Source organism: Aotus nancymaae, unplaced genomic scaffold, assembly GCF_030222135.1.
Source record: "Aotus nancymaae isolate 86718 unplaced genomic scaffold, 86718_ANA_hifiasm-v0.15.2.pri h1tg000020l, whole genome shotgun sequence".
NCBI classification, from domain to species: Eukaryota; Metazoa; Chordata; class Mammalia; order Primates; family Aotidae; genus Aotus; species Aotus nancymaae.
Genome location: NW_026988432.1, coordinates 55,990,922 through 56,008,849, shown reverse-complemented (window position 1 = coordinate 56,008,849; position 17,928 = coordinate 55,990,922). Strand labels below are relative to the sequence as shown.

The 17,928-nt window shown below is 36.5% G+C and overlaps 1 protein-coding gene across 2 annotated transcripts in view; it reads right to left on the bottom strand.

The window, feature by feature from the left end:
• Positions 1-17,928, bottom strand: part of USP14 (ubiquitin specific peptidase 14) — a 59,341-nt gene that overhangs the window by 19,161 nt on the left and 22,252 nt on the right. For both annotated transcript variants that reach the window (XM_012445005.3, XM_012445004.2), the window contains 2 exons: positions 6,290-6,348; positions 328-458 (listed from right to left, as the gene is read on the bottom strand). In XM_012445005.3, the coding sequence (XP_012300428.1) occupies positions 328-458; positions 6,290-6,348 (190 nt within the window). The remainder of the gene's footprint in view (positions 1-327; positions 459-6,289; positions 6,349-17,928) is intronic.

Genomic DNA, 17,928 nt, shown 5'->3' with positions numbered 1-17,928 from the left:
AGTAACGAACTCAGAGAGAAGGCCAGGGGCTAGAGGATTTAGGTCTACAGTAGAAAATCACTAGGGAGTACTGAACAAGGGGCCAACATAATCCTATCTTCATTCTAAAAAGGACAATGGGGGCTGTGTAGAGAAACTGCAAAGGGGCAAAGGCAGAAGCCAAATGATCAGTCAGACTACTGTGCGGCTCCAGGCAAGACACAGCGGTGGTGGCATGAACTAGAGAAGACTGATGTTTATATTTCAAAGTATGTCCCAATAAGTATGGTAAATGTAGGAAATCTAAGTTTTACATTTACAGAATGAAAAATACCTTGTCCTAATTACCTGTTGAAGATACTGTCCTTGTTCACCCTTCTCAGCAAACTGTGGGAAAGCCATGTGCAAAAACTGCAGTAGAATAATAGGTGGAATACTGGAAGAAGTTTTATCCATGGAATCAAACAAATCTCTAAGGGCTTAAAGACAAAGCAAACACTGCCTTAGTAAAACAGTCACATATTTACTACATGCTACTATAAATTAATTTTAATTAATACAAACAAAAACCTGCTTAAAATTTTCTTTTTGAAATAGAGTCTTGCTCTGTCACCCAGGCTGGAATGTGCAGTGGCACAATTTCGGCTCACTGCAACCTCTGCCTCCCAGGTTCAAGCAATTCTCCTTCTGCCTCAGTCTCCTGAGTAGCTGGGATTACAGGTGCATGTCACCAAGCCCAGCTAATTTTTAAATTTTTTTAGTAGAGACAGGGTTCATTATGTTGGCCAGGCTGGTCTCGAACTCCTGACCTTGTGATCTGCCCACCTCAGCCTCCCAAAGTGCTGGGATTACAGGCATGAGCCACCGTGCCTGACCACTTAAATATTTTTAAGTGTATCTACTCTTTGACAATTGTTGGACTCCCAATAAGAAAAAAAAAATCATTTTTAAATCTTAAAGAACTCGCCAGAAGACCTTACAAAGCAATCACTAGCTATAAACAACTTTTGAGCCCTGCCTCTCGCCTTCTTCTTGCCAGTCTTTGTCTTCCCAAACAAAGCAGGGTGTTTTAATTCAGTACAGAGAACACATGACCTCTGTCTAGGGACCAAACAGGCTTAATTTATTGTTCTGCTACTCTGCCACAATCAGGACAGCAGGTCACCTCTCCCAAACTACCTCCCTTTAAACCTATAGTTGGTTCCCATCTACTCAATTGCTGGAGATTGAAATCTGGGTCCTTAGACAGCTGACTCTACTGGAGAGCTACGAACCAAAACTATTAATAATGTGGAGAGAGATCCAAGATGGCTGATGATTAGCAGCTCGGGCACGTACCTCCCAGTGAAAGTGCAAAGAACAAGAGGACGCCACACTTTCAGACGAATATTAGTTGCTCACGGACCAGGAGATTCCCAGTGGAGGAGCTCCACGGGTCGCCAGGGCGACTCTTGTGGCCGGCGTGGCGGTTTTGCTGGTGCCTTAGCACGCCAGTTCTTGGTGCAGAGTCCGGAGATTCCGGGCAGAAAAGCACCATCAATCTTAACACCGCTGTTTTGGCCGGCTCAGTGGATTGCTCAGATTTCGGCGCAGGGAATCAACAAGTTGGACGTCAGAGACCCAGTTAGAAAGTCGGTAATTATAAAGACGACAGACGGACAAATATATAATGAAGGGAAGAAACCAGCGTAAGAAGGTAGAGAATACTCAAAATCAGAATGCCTCTCCCTCTACAGGGGATTGCAATTCCTCATCAGTAACGGAACAAGGCTTAATAGATTACACGTGTGTTCCAATAACAGAAGCAGGTTTCAAAACGTGGGTGATAAGAAACTTCTGCGAATTAAAAGAACTTGTTCTAACCCAATGCAAAGAAACTAAGAACCTTGAAAAAAGCTTTGACGAAATGTTAACGAGAATGGACAATTTAGAGAGGAATATAAGTGAATTGATGGAGCTGAAAAACACAACACGAGAACTTCGCGAAGCATGCACAAGTTTAAACAGTCGAATTGATCAAGCAGAAGGAAGGATATCAGAAGTCGAGGACCAGCTCAGTGAAATGAAACGAGAAGACAAGAATGCAGAAAAAAGGATGAAAAGGAATGAGCAAAGTCTCCAGGAAATATGGGACTATGTGAAAAGACCTAATTTACGTTTGATAGGTGTACCTGAATGTGATGAAGAGAATGAATCCAAGTTGGAAAATACTCTTCAGGATATCATTCAGGAAAATTTCCCCAACCTGGCAAGGCAGAGTAATATTCAACTCCAGGTAATACAGAGAACACCACAAAGATATTCTTCAAGAAGACCAACCCCAAGGCACATAATCGCCAGATTTATTAGGGTTGAAATGAAGGAGAAAATACTAAGGGCAGCCAGAGAGAAAGGTCAGGTTACCCATAAAGGGAAACCTATCAGACTTACAGCAGATCTCTCAGCAGAAACCCTACAAGCCAGAAAAGAGTGGGGACCAATATTTAACATCCTTAAAGAAAAGAACTTTCAACCCAGAATTTCCTATCCAGCCAAACTAAGCTTTATAATCGAAGGAAAAATTAAATCTTTTGCGAACAAACAAGTACTTAGAGAGTTCACCACCACCAGGCCTGCTTTACAAGAGCTTCTGAAAGAAGCACTATACATATAAAGGAACAACCAATATTAGCCTTTCCAAAAATATATCAAAAAGCAAAGAGCATTAATACAATAAAAAATTCACATCAACTAATGGGCAAAACAGCCAGCTAGCATCAAACGCCGGTATTAAACTTACATATAGTTTAATTGGATAAAAAGCCAAAACCCATCGGTATGCTGCATCCGGGCCCATCTTACATGCAACAATACACAAAGACTCAGAGAGAAGGAGGAAGATTTACCAATCAAACAGAGAGTAAAAATAAACTAATAAACAAAAAGCAGGAGATGCAATTCTCGCCTCTGATAAAGTAGACTTTAAAGCAACAAAGATCAAAAGAGGCAAAGAAGGACATTACATAATGGCAAAAGGATCAATGCAACAAGAAGAGCTAACGATTCTATAGATCAACGAGATAGAAAATTAACAAGGATATTCAGAACTTGAACTCAGACCCGGAACAAGTAAACTTAATAAACATTTATAGAACTCTCCACTCCGAATACACAAAACATACATTACCACCTCACACCTATTCCAAAGGTGACTATATAATTGGAAGTAAATCACTCCTCAGTAATCGCATAGCATTTCATAGGTTTAAATTAAATATTGGTTGGCTGTTTGTTTGTTATCTTCTTCCCTTATTCCTTCCTGACTACATCATTAAGTATAATTATCAGTATAAAAGAGGTTTTCAATACCCATTACTAAATTGCATTCTAGCCTGGGCAAGAAAGCAATACTTCCATTCTCTCTCCCTCTTTCTTTTCCTTCTCCCTCCTCCCCATTCTCTCTCTCTCTTTCTCTCTTTCTCTTCCTTTTTCCTCCTTCCTATTCTCTCTCTCTCTCTAAAAAAAAAAAAAAAAAAAAAAAAAGAAAGAAAGAAAGAGAGAGTCAAAGAGTTCCCTGGGATCCCTTTTATAAAAAAAAAATAATAATAATAATAATAATAATGTACCTTCTTCAGAAAACCTTCTTTCCACTTACCCCTCTCACCAGCATGAATCTCACAGTCATGGACTCAGCTGTTCTCTTGGAGTTCAAACCATTTCTCCTCTATTGACTTCATAGTGATTATACCTTGCCCTGGCTTCATGTACAGCAAAACTCTTGCTCTAGCTTATCTCAACTTGTATGTTTTATTAATACCCAAGATATGAAATGTCATCTATCATCATTATACAGACTGAACCCACCAAACACTATAGCATCTTAGCACAAAGCAGGGGCTCAATAAAATGTCCCTGAATAACAAAACTGAACACGATGTTTAAAAAATATTTTTGGAGGGAAGGCTGAAATTTGTACATCACTACCAAGCTAATTATTTTTTTAAATAAAAGCCTACATTTTAATAATACTTTACACACTACTCAAAAAAACAGATGATTTAAGATCTAGTATATACCATCAATATAGCATCTCAAAAGTATTTCATTACTTTGATAGAAAAAGGTCAAGAAGAAATCTAGATTAAAAGGGACTAATAAGACGTAACAACTAAATGTAAGTGGGATCCTAAATTGAAACCTGAAGCAGGAATGAAAATCTTTTTAATGGATAATATTGGGACAGGTGGTAACATCTGAATAAAGACTATTTTAGAGTACTGTGTGAAACTCCCAAATTCTGAAAAAAAAGTTTGTTTGTTTTTTGAGACGGTGTCTCACTCTGTCACCCAGGATGGAGTGCAGTGGCACAATCTCAGCTCACTGTAACCTCCACTTCCCAGGTTCAAGTGATTCTTGTGCCTCAGCCTCCTGAGTAGCTAGGATTATAGACATGCTTCACCATGCCTGGCTAATTTTTGTATTTTTAGTAGAGACAGGGTTTCACCATGTGGGCCAGGCTGGTCTCAAACCCCTAGCCTCAAGTGATTCACCCACCTCAGCCTCCCAAAGTGCTGGGATTACAGGCATGAGCCACCACACCCAGCCCAGATTGTGAAAATTAAGAATCGTCTTGTGGTTATGAATGTCCTTACTGTTAAGAAATATATACTGAAGTATTCAGGAATAAAACACCTGATGTCTGACACCTTATTCTAAAATGGTTCAGAAAAAGAAATTACATGAGTAACAGAGAAATGAGAAACCAAATGCGACTAAAAGTAACTCATGAATTCTTACAACTTTTCTGTAAATTTAAATGTATTTCAAAACAAAAAGTTAAAAAGTCAAGAAGCAAAAAGGTAAAAAGAACAGTATTTTTCATCGCACCAATACTATTAGCCCCATAGATGACGCTGAAGAAGCTGCTGAAATTCTGAATTATTCTTAGATACATAAGCAAACAAATGAAGTAGATAAAAATGATCACATTTTCTTACTAAAAACTTTATTTCAACAAATAACTCTACTTTAAGAAAAAGACTAATGCAAAATCTAACTGCAAATGACACAAAGAAAACTGTTAAAAATTAATGGTTGACAACAATGAGATAACACTTCATACCTCTCTAGGATAGCTATAGTCAAAAAGACATACAATACTAAGTTCTGGTAAGGACACAGAGAAATCAGAACCCTCATACCCTGATACCCTGGGGGAAAGGTAAAATGGTGCAGCATCTTCAGCAGTTCCTCAACAGGTTAAATATAGTAACCTTATGACCCAGCAATTAATTCCACTCCTAGATATATATCCAAGAGAAAAGAAAGCATTTGTCCACACCAAGACTTGTACACGAATGCCAGCAGTATTTGTAATAGTCAAAAAGTGGAAACAACCCAAATTTTCCACCAATATGGATAAATGATACGTGGCATGTCCATATAAGGGTCTCTTACTTAGCAATAAAAAAAGAATGAAGTACTGATACATGCCAAAATGTGGATGAATTTTGAAAACATTATACTAAGTCAAAGATAGCAGTCACAAAAGACTACAAAATAATGGAATTATTTAAGTCCATTTAGAACAAAAGTCCAGAGTAGGCAAATCTAGAGAGAAACAACACAGATAAATGTTTCGGTAGGGCTAGAAATGGGAAAGGAGGTTACTACTGGATGTTATGAAGTTGCTTTTTAGTATAATAATGTTCTAAAATTAACATTTTAGTGACATTTGCACAACTCTGCAAATTAAATAAAACACAATTATACACTTTAAATGGGCAGATTTTATGACATGTACACTATATCAATAAAACTGTTAGAGTTAAAAAATGCATGGCTGTAAAACCCTATTGACCTAGCCCAAAGATTTAACACTATTAAAATGTCCAAAGTTAGGTGGACATTCTCTTATGCAATAAAGAAACCAGTTATTTCTATCCTTTAAGATTTCTATTTCTCCTCATACACATCACTTCTTTACATCAATACCTATTAAGACTCTCTTTTATAAAGATACATGAATTGTGATAAAACCCATCTCTGGTTATCCCTAAAGTCAACCCCAAAGATATATTATACAAATCAAACCTGAAGCCAAAATTATAATTTAATCTAAAAAATCCAAAGATTATTTTTCACAAAGGACAGACATCATTGGTTTATAATCTGGATAAAATAAATACCAAGTTGTTTAATGTAAGTATAACGTAAACTCCAAGCTTAATGAGGTGATATTTTAACAAAAGACATTCTGTAAACTGCAAAGGATTGTGAGTGAAAAATATGTCTAACTCCTATCAAAAAATAGTGTATTTAGTATACAAACCTGCGGTAATATACTGTGCTGAAGCCATTTCCCCTGAAGCTCTCAAGGCACCTGCATACCTAGGAACATTAAAGCAGAATTAAATAATAGAATTCAATTCATTCTAACACTCAAATGGGAAGAAACCAGTTAAAAGGACACCCTCAACTCCAAGTTCCTCAGAGTTGTTCCCACTTTTCCTTTTCTTCTCTTCTGGTCTTGCATTATATAGAGAGAAAAAGAATGCTGAAAAGGGAATTGAGATGAAGCCTACTTTAAGCTCTTTCCCTTTGTCGAACTCATATAAAACATGTATTTTACTTATTTATTTTTCTTTTCTTGAGGCAGAGTTTCACTCTTCTTGCCCAAGCTAGAGTTCAACGGCATGATCTCGACTCAATGCAACCTCCACCTCCTGGATTCAAGCAATTCTCCTGCCCCAGCCTCCCAAATAGCTGGGATTATAGGCGCCCACCATCAGGCCCAGCTAATTTTTGTATTTCTAGTAGAGATGGGGTTTCATCATGTTGGCCAGGTTGGTCTTGAACTTCTGACCTCAGATGATTCACCCACCTCAGCCTCCCAAAATGCTGGGAGTACAGGCATGAGCAACTGCACCCAGCTAAAACAAACACTTTCTGAAAGTACTGTGAAACAAAACTCCACTAATTACAAAGAAAATAAAATAACACAATCTCTGAAATAACTTGGAATAAGCATTAGATCAAAAACATTAAATCAAAAATCATACACCTACATTCAGCATTAGCTTGCTGTGTATCATTAAAGTCACTTAAGTTTTTAGGTCAGTTTGCTCATCTGTAAACTGAGAAGCTTCTATTAAATGATTTCTAAATTTGCTTTTAGCTTTATGATCCTCATTTAATTTACAACAGTACAACAAACTGGCCATGCAAAGGAAATATTCAAACCATAGTCATTACTCATATAATGTCTTATGACAAATGCTCAGAAATTATCATTCAGTTAATATCAAACATTGAGGTAGGAGGAAGACTGCATATGCACTATGATTAAACTATGCATACATACTATACAACCACTAGAGTAATTAAAATTAAAAATTTTAAAAATTAATATCACCCAATATTGGCAAGAATGTAGAGCAATCAGAATTACTGATATAATCAATAATATGAATGGATCTTCAAACCAGATACCAAGTGAAACAAGCCAAAACAAAAGAAAAGCACAACCTGTAGGATTCCATTTATTTTATGTTTCAGAATGTGCAAACTAATATGAGATCAGTAGTTGCTGGAAGGGAGTGGGGAGGATATGGATTAACAGAGAAAATGCACATACAAGAAATTTTCTGAGATGACAGAAATGTTCTTTGATAAGCAAATGGATTACAGAGAATTTGCATTTGTCAAAACTGATCAAACCAAACACTTAAGATATGTGCATTTTACAAGATGTGAATTATAACTCAATTTAAAAAGCAAAACCCCTATGCTTATGTTAAGTCACAGAAAGTATTGTGTTAAATTGTATTCAATTGAAGGGTTTTGTTTTTCCTTTTTTCAATTGTTTACATCTTTCAGAAACTACTGTGACTAAACACATTTTTTTAATTTTTCAATACACAATTCATGATAATGCCTGAATTATGTGTGTTCACTTTTAAAAATCTGAAAATCATCAAATTTCCCTGTTAAGACATTTTAGCAACTTTTAAAAGACATTTTGAAATTAAAATGAAGTACTAATATAGCAGACATATCCCAGAACATCACTTGGGTATGTAATTAGCTATATAATTGCTGTTACTGAATTTTACTTCCTGTTATAGGGTAACATGTATATGTAACTATTTCTGTATTTATGGCAAAGATACACTTATGAATTCTCAACTTTTTTTTGTAACTAAGAATAGGAAAGTCATATGTAATTTAATATCCAAAAAAACTTCCCATATTATAGCAATAAAATGTAATTCCTAATTAATGTAAAACCTTCCAATAAGCCAAATAACATTAACACTGAAGTTTATAAAGAAAAACAGAAAATAAAAGGAGAAACTGACAGATATAAGAGAGGTTTTATAGTCAAAGGTACTGAGAATCTTTCCTTATCTCTGTCAAGTCAATAAATAAAATGTAATGATGTAGAAAATCTGAATATAATAAAATTAACTTAATACCTATTGTACTTCGACACCTACAAAAAGAGGACATTTTGACTTTTCTAGCCCCTATGAAATATTCAATCACACATCAGATCAAAAAGACAAACTCAAATTTCCAAAAACCAAAAGTTATGTAGGCCACAATCCTTATCCATGGTGAAATAAAATGTTTATAACATATGCTTTCATATATGTATGCATCTAAATCCACTGGCTAAACTTGGATTAAACTCTTGGGTGTGGATGTGGAACAAATGAAAAACACATATAATAGTAATGAAAATATGATTTGGTACCTCCGTTTTTGAAACTATTTGGTAAAACATACTAAAACTGAATATATACATCCCTTTATGACCCAGCAGTTTCACTCATATGTATTTGTTCATATACATACATACTCACATATACCCAACAGAAACACAAGCACATGCCCAAAAATGTACTAGAATATTCAGAGTATGTTTTTCATAATAACCAAAAACTGAACACAAACCAAATATTTGACAGAAGAATGGATAACAAATTGGTGGCACAGCACACAATGGAATACTACGCAGCATGAATATAAACGGACTACCAATACATAGAACATGGATACACTAAACATCATGAGCCAGACCCCATTACCCAATCATCAGCCAGACAAATGTGCCCAATTTGTACATTTCCGTTCATAAAGAGTTCAAAACTGGCACAACTGATCTATGAGATTAGAAGTCAGGATAGTAATTTCCAATTTGGGAAAGATAAACAGTGGTAGTGATTAAGATCTGAGGGGCTGGGTAACAAGAGCGAAACTCCGTCTCAAAAAAAAAAAAAAAAGATCTGAGGGGATTTTTAGACTGCTAGAAGGGTTCTGCCTTTATCTTGGGTACGTTGATGTGTTCACCCTGGGACAATTCATTAAGCTGTACACTCACAATCTGTATACTTTTCAGCATGTTATAATTCAATAATCAAACATAAACTGAGCTAAAAGGAAAAGAAAAGATACTTTCTAGTGTTTTTTGTTAACATTCGAACAGCCTCATCTAACAAATAAACATTTGAACAGCCTCATCTAACAAATAGAGAACAAGCAAAATCTCAGAATTAAATGCTTTCAATACTATACAAGAATAAGTAAACAATCCATGTATGAAACTTGAAGTAGAAAATAAACAATAAAACAAGCCTAAGGTAAACAGAAATAAGAAAGAATTAATACAAACAAAAGTAGGATGAATCAGACAATCCAAAAAATTAAATGAATAATAAATCTAATAGCCAATTATTTGAAAAATAAAATACAAGTATCTAGGAAGATAATTAAGGGAGAAAAACACAAATATAACAAATAAGAAATGAAAATACAAAAAAAATAATAATACAGATCCAATAGTAGAATAACTCTTAAGCTAAAATACTTTAAAGACAGGACAATTTCGTAGGAAAATATAAATTACCAAAACTGACTTTAGAAGAGAAGAGGGACATTTAAAATATCCCAAAGGCTGGGCACAGTGGCTCATATCTGTAATTCCAGCAGTTTGGGAGGCTGAGGTAGGTGGATCACCTGAGGTCAGGAGTTTGAGACCAGTCCGGCCAACATGGAGAAACCCCATCACTACTAAAAATACAAAAATTAGCTGGGCATGGTGGCGCACGCCTGTAGTCCCAGCTCCTCAGGAGGTTGTGGCAGGACAATCGCTTGGAAGGCAGAGGTTGCAGTGAGCCAAGATCATGCCACTGCACTCCAGCCTAGGCGACAGAGCGAGATTCCATCTCCAAATAAAATAAAACACCCCAAAAAAGCTGAGTGCAGCCAATTTCATGGGCAAAACTTTCAACAACAGATCAGTCCTATAAAAATATGAAAGAAAATAAAAGTTACAGGAAAAGATGGACATAGAGCTAGCATAACTCTAACACCATATCCTCACAAAAAAGGGGGAAAAAAAGCCAAAGGGAGACAGAATGGTATAAGTCAGTCTTACTAACAAATGACCAAAAAATCCTTTAAAATGTTTCAGCAAATTAAATTCAGCACTATGTACTGAAAGAATACAAATGTATCAGGAATATAATCTACTATTAGGTTATTAACCTAATGTATCATAAACGGATTCAATGAGAAAAATCTTAGAACTAGGTCAACAAACAACATTTGAAAATTTTAACATATATTTCTTATTTTTAAAAAATCTCCAGTAAACAAATGATGGAGGGATACTTTCTTAACATGCTTAAGAATATTTCCACCAAACCTGAGGCAAGGACAAGGAGAAGAAAAGAAAAAAAGAATATTTCCACCAAACCCAAGGTCAATATTTAACACTAAAATACAACATTCTTATTAAAATCAAAAACAAGAGAGAATTCCACAACAATCTACTATTTAACAGTGTTCAAAGTTCTAGCCAGTGAAATACAAAAGAAATATGAAGTAAACCACCTGAAACAGACAAAACTAACCTGAATAACAGATATGATTATCTATTTAGAAAATCCAAATATTAATTTAAAATATGTCTTATTTCCTCATAAATATAAATATAATAAATAAATCATAACCATAAGTATCATCATAAATGTGTTCATTTTCAGGGTAAATAAAAACTACATTAAAATTTTCATAGAATATAAGGACTATTTCAGTATTGGGGAAAGTGTATCTTGGAACCATAGAAATCTACTATTTGAAATTAGTATGCCTGATTTCTTCCCATCAACTAGCAGGGCCAATAATAAAATCATCAAGAGAAAATTCATCTAACACTACAAAATACAAAAATTCAAAACAGTTGGAAAAAAATCCATCTTACTGAAAGTCAAATAAGACCTGAAACAATGGGGAGACAGCCTATATTCCCAGATGGGGAGCCTAAATATTGCAAAAATGTCAATTTACCCTAAACTTAAAGTCATTATGGTCAAAACCCCAAAGGTTGACACTCCACTATATATACATTTAGAAGGAGAAAGGCATATTGAACAACATGACTATGAAGTTCAAAGAGAAGTAAAATATGGATCAAACCATCTGGTAATACACTGAAAGTGAGTAAGAAGGATGCATTACTATATACCATATAGTTAAAATGGCATAATAAAATCAGACCTCAATAAATAAACCCAAGTAGAAAATCTAGGAACAGGTCTAAAAAATATTTAATAATAATAATATATACAATAAAGGATCAATGTGTATCAATATACAATAAATGGTGACTAAAGGAAAAAAAGATAAACCTAGATTTTTACCTTATAAGAGATATGCAAGTCACCAATAAACTCACTAGTAAAAGTTCAATCTTACCAATAATCAAAAAATATTTATCATTATAATATTTTACATTGATAAATATGTACAGAATGTAGCATTTATATTTTTCTACCTTTTGGGTTAACAATTGCCAATATCTAAAAGATCAAACTATCCACCCTAACTTATTAACCCACCAACTCCACTTCCAGAAACTGATCCAAAGAATCCTATGCATCAAGATATACTGCAGAAGTATTAATATGTAAGCATAAAAGCAAAGACGTGAGCACAAATTTAAGACTGTCAGAATTGATTATAAACAAACACATGCACTGCTACATATATGTTTAAAGAAGAAACCCAAAGATAACATAAATCTTCATCCCTTTCTTTTTTTTTTTGTTTTGAGATGGAAGTCTCACTCTGTCACCCAGGCTGGAGTGCAGTGGTGCGATCTCAGATTACTGCAACGTCCATCTCTCAGGTTCAAGCAATTCTCCTGCCTCAGCCTCCCGAGTACCTGGGATTATAGGCATCCATCACTTCATCTGGCTAATTTTGGTATTTTTAGTAGAAATGGGGTTTCACCATGTTGGCCAGGTTGGTCTTGAACTCCTGACCTTCAGTGATCTGCCCGCCTCAGCCTCCCAAAGTGCTGGGATTACAGGTATGAGCCACTGAGTCTGGCCCATCTCTTTCTTTTTTTAAGAAACAGGGTCTCATTGCATTGCCCAGGCTGGAGTGCAGTGGCATGATGGCTCACGTAGTTGCAAACTCCTGGGCTCAAGCAATCCTTCCAGCTCAGCCTCATGAGTAGCTGAAACTACAGGTGCACACCACCACACAGAGCTAACTTTTTTTTTATTGTAGAGATGAAGATCTCACTATGTTGCACAGGCTTGTCTTAAACTTCTGGCCTCAAGCTATAGACTTAGCCTTCCAAAGCACCGGGATCACAGGCATGAGCCATCACATCCAGCCCAGGGCACACCTTCAATCTGCATAAATTAAATGTATGATGCAGTTTCATCATATCCTGACATACAGGCTGAGAAGATGGCTGAGAAAAAGAAGTGAATATCAAATATGTAGACTTTTCTGTTATTTAAAATTTTTTTGTCAAGAACAAGTTGAAATCAGTTACTTAATGAAGATTTGTGTGTCAGGTGTGGTGGCTCACACCTGTAATCCCAAAATTTTGGCAGACTGAGTTGAGAGGATTGATTTGAGTCCAGGAGTTCAAAACCAGCCTAAGCAACATAACCATCTCTAGTCTCCACTTAAAAAAAAAAATTAGCAGCCAGGCAAGGTGGCTCACGCCTATAATCCCAGCACTTTGGGAAGCCGAGGTGGGCGGATCACAAGGTCAGGAGATTGAGGTCATGCTGGCCAACATGGTGAAACCCCATCTCCACTAAAAATACAAAAAATTAGCAGGGCGTGGTGGCGCACACCTGTAGTCCCAGCTACTTGGGAACCTGAGGCAGGAGAATTGCTTGAACCCAGGAGGCAGATGGTGGCAGTGAGCCAAGATTGCGATGTTGCACTCCAGCCTGGTGACAGACAGAAACTCCATCTCAAAAAAAAAAAAAAAATTAGCTGGGCATAATAGCGCACGCCTGAGGTCCCAGCTACTCGGGAAGCCAAGTCAGGAGGATCACTTGAGCCCAGGAGGTCAAGGCTGCAGTGAGCCATAATCATGCCACTCCAGAGCCTGGGCAATACAGCAAGGCCTGTCTCAAAAAATAAAAAAAATAATTTAAAATGTTTAAAAAATTTAAATGAAGATATGCCCTCAACAAGCTAAAAAAGTGAAAATAATTTAGTGTGAGCAATCCCACATGCAATTCCACTCAATGAACATATCCGCTAGACAGTTGTGAGATGAGATATGGGGCTTTTCTGTTCCGAGTGTCTCAGTTCTTGCCTCTCATAATATAAGCATCTCATTGAACTGAGTGAGACTCTAGTTTTTAAAGATAAATATTTTCAGCCAGGTGCAGTGGTTCATGCCTGTTATCCCAGCACTTTAGGAGGCTGAGGCAGGAGGATCACTACAGGTGAGGAGTTTGAGACCAGCTAGACAATATAGCAAAATCCATCTCTACTAAAAATACAAAAATTAGTCAGGCATGGTGGCAGCACCTGTAATTCCACCTACTTGGGAGGCTGAGATGGAAGAATCACTTAAGCCCGGGAGGGAGAGGCTGCAGTGACCTGGATGGCACCACTGCACTACAGCCTGAGTGAGGGAGTGAGAACTCTGTCTCAAAAAAAATAAATAAGAAAAAACACGATATATATTTTCATAGTTTGTGATTCTCAAATATAAGCTAGCTACTTCATCTTGCAGCAAAAGATGAAAGAAAAACAGCAATCTAGTAACTATTAATGGAAAAACTGGGTATGCTGTGCATATTGAGAGCTAGGGCTTGCCAGTCTCCAATACAACAGATACGGCCATGTGATACTGTCTTTTCATGAGTAATTCGTAGAATTTTAGGATGACTTTTTATTACATATAGTTTTCACTCTAGGTTCTTAACTGAGAACCTAACTCCAAGAGTATGAGGTATTCCACTGTTGGGCGGCATTAAGTCATTTCAAACCTTTTTTTTACTGGTGGCTATAGTTCTATAGTTCTCGGACTGTATTGCCTCTTAAGCTAATCCAGTCTATTTCTCTTGAATATACTTTCCTTCTACCCTCCATCATTATACATCCCACTCTCTATTTATTTTATTTTATTTTTTGAGACAGGGCCTCACTCTGTTGCCCAGCCTGGAGTACAGTGGCACACTGATGGTTCACTGCAGCCTCAACCTCCTGGGCTCAAGCAATCTCCCACCTCAGACTCTGAGTTTCAGGACTACAGGTGCACACCACCACACCCGGCTAATTTTTGTTTTCTTGTTTGTTTGTTTTGTAGAGATGGGGTTTCGCCTTGTTGCCCAAGCTAGTCTCATACTCCTGAGCTCAAGTGAGCCACCTGCCTTGGCCTCCCAAAGTAGTGGGATTATAGGTGTGAGCCACCGCACACAGGACCCATACCTTGCACTCTATAGAACCTGTCAAAGACAAGTTCTGCTAAGTATTCATAGGATGATATTCCTCATCTCCAGCTGTAAAACACCCTTCATGGAATGTTTTTCTGTTCTTTCATTCTTGTTGTGTCAGTTAGTGCCATTTTTCCAAAGACATACCACCATCCATGACATTTTGTATCAATTATGTTAGTAAGGGCACTCTCTTGAGAAAATTTAGGATTCAAAAACTACTTCTTTAGTTTGGTATCAGAGGATGTTATACCAAAAAAAGAAAAAAATACTAAAAATAAAAACCAAAAAGCGAAAAAAGTAACTTTCACTTTTTATTTAAAAAAAAAGAAAAAACAAAAAATACTCCTTTTGGTTTCAGGAAAATAGAACCAGTCAGGATAAAATCTCCCCTGCTTATACAGAACTCTTTCCAAAACATAAAAGAGCACTCTCCCAGGAACAGAGGCCAAAAGGCATCCCAGAAGAAAATAGTTAAGAGGAAATCTTGAAAGTGAGCCAAGGCTATCTCCATCAGCCACCCCCGAGGGGTGCTAGCCAGAAAGCTACCCCAGCAAGCTACCTATTGAGATAATTTGCAACTGGGACATAAGGAAGAGAATATGATTGCATGATATGAGTACACAACCTTCAAACAAATGAAGGAAGAACAACACTTACATCCAAAGAGAACAGAGTTAAAAGGCCAAACAAGAAGGAAAAAAAAATCTTTAAATAAAAATACTTCAGAGCCTCAGAAAAATAAAAGTAGGATTTAGATCCAAAAATTAAAAACAGGGAATTATAAAAAAGAACAGAACATCATGATAAATAAGCAGTAAAACAAAGTAGATGTATGAATCAGTAAAATCTAAGACAGAACTAAGGCATCTCCCCAGTGCACATCACATAAAAATTATAAAAATGTAAAACACGGAGGAAAGTTAGAAAATTAAAAAACAGATCTAGAAATTTTAATATGTATAAGAAACCAGACAGAAGAGAAGCAGTATCTAAAGGAATAATGACCAAGAAATGTCCTAGAGTTTGAGACAAGAGTCCTTAGACTAAAAGTGCTCACTGAGCACTAAATAAGATAAATAAAACCCACACTCTCCCATTCTTGGAAAACTCTGGGGGAAAAAAAAAAGAGAAAGAGAGAGAAGGAGAAAACCCTAAAAGCTACTAACAGAAAAGAATAAAAATCAAGACCGACATCAGTAAGCATGGACACACAAAAATGGTGGAGAAATAACTATAGATCACTGAGGAAAAATGGCTTTGACCTAGACTCTTACTCCAAGCAATATTATCATCCAAGGATAACAGGAAAGGGTAAAATAAGGCAATATTTTGGGATATATGTAAAAGACACAGTAAGATTCTACCAGGTAACTTTTAAGCAAGAATAACAATGAAAATTGTATTAAAGAATAAAATAATACTCTAGGTAGCACACTACCTAGAATTCAGAGGAAAATTTGAATGTCAGTACTCTGCTTAAAATCTTCCAATGGCTTTTCTTTGCCCTCAACACAAAGTCCACACTCCTTAAAAATGACTTCAGGATCTGTAGCTGGCCCCTGCTAATCTCCCATCTATCACCATTTCTACACCCATCCTTCTCCAGGCAGTCGCACTGAGTATGTTGCAATCTCCTGCCTCCAGACTCTTGCTTAAATAGTCTTTCCTCCAGCCCACTCTCACACTTTCCTAACCTCTCATCCAGGTTGATAATACCTAAGTGTTTAAACACCAGTTACTCTAAGAAGTCTTCCCAAACTATCCTTAGATACCCATCCCTTAATTAACCCCCTTAGATGTTCTCATAGCAGCCTACATTTCCCATCAAAGCAGTTCTGAAACAGTACCTGTTTACTTGATAGTCTTTGTCTATTAGACTGTAGGTGCCTTGAAGACAGATACTGTGTCTTGTTCACTGATAATACATCAGCTGCAATCTATGCAATTTCTCCTAAATACCTGACAACTATTCACTTCAGAGAAATGTAGAAAATCTTTAAAGTCACTCTTTCAGATTTTTGCACAGTCCTTCTCTCCCTTCTCTTCAGTTCTATCACAACATTTCACAAGACACTGAGGGAAAAAACAAAAATCAATATTCATGAAGCCATCCAGAATCCAAATTGTAGTTCCAAATTCTATCATAAAGAACTGACAATTTATGTATCAAGACAGTTGTATAAATTTAGCCAGAATGAAGTTACATTTTTTTTTTAGACGGAGTCTCACACTGTCACCCAGGCTAAAGTACAGTGGCGCAATCTCAGCTCACTGCAATCTCCGCCTCTTGAGTTCAAGCAATTCTCCTGCCTCAGTCTCCCAAGTAGCTGGGACTACAGGCGTGCCCCACCATATCCAGCTAAATTCTTTGTATTTTTAGTAGAGACGGGGTTTCACCGTGTTGGCCAGGATGGTCTCGATCTCCTGATCTCATGATCCGCCCGCATTGGCCTCCCAAAGTGCTGGGATTACAGGTGTGAGCCATTGCGCCTGGCCTTAAGTTACATATTTTTAAAGTTAAATTTATACTCACTGGAAGAAGGGACCCTGATTTGTAGACTATTTCACAGGTTCTCAAAACATGTGTAACTAATTCTTTACTCTTTTCCTTGTGTCTGATGGTACAAAAACAAAATGTTCTTTCTTTTTTAAAACCAGTACTGACTGGCGTAAGGACAGACATATATATAAATGGAAAAGAATCTAGGATCCATAAATGAACTTATACATTATGGTCAACTGGCTTTCAAAAAAGGTGCTAAGACAATTCAATGGGGAAACAATAGCCTTCAACAAATGATGCTGGAAGAACTGGATATACACATGCAAAAGAATAGCCAAGAACACCTCACTCCTTCCCTCCTTCCCATCATACATAAAAATTAACCACAGGCCTCAACGGAAGAGCTAAAACTATATTAACTCTGGAAAAACAACAAAGAAGTAAGTTTTTGTGACCCAGAATTAGACAATGGCTTCTAACATATGAAAACAAAAGCACACATGACAAAAGAAAAAATTAAAATTAAGATTTAAACTACATCAAAATTAAAAAACATTTGTGCTACAAACATACCATCAAGAAAAGTAAAAGGACACTGCATAAGACAGACTTAGGAAAAAAGTAAATAAATTTTTAAAAAAGAAAGTAAAATGACAGCTTATAGTATAGAAGAAAAGATTTGCAAATTATCCATTG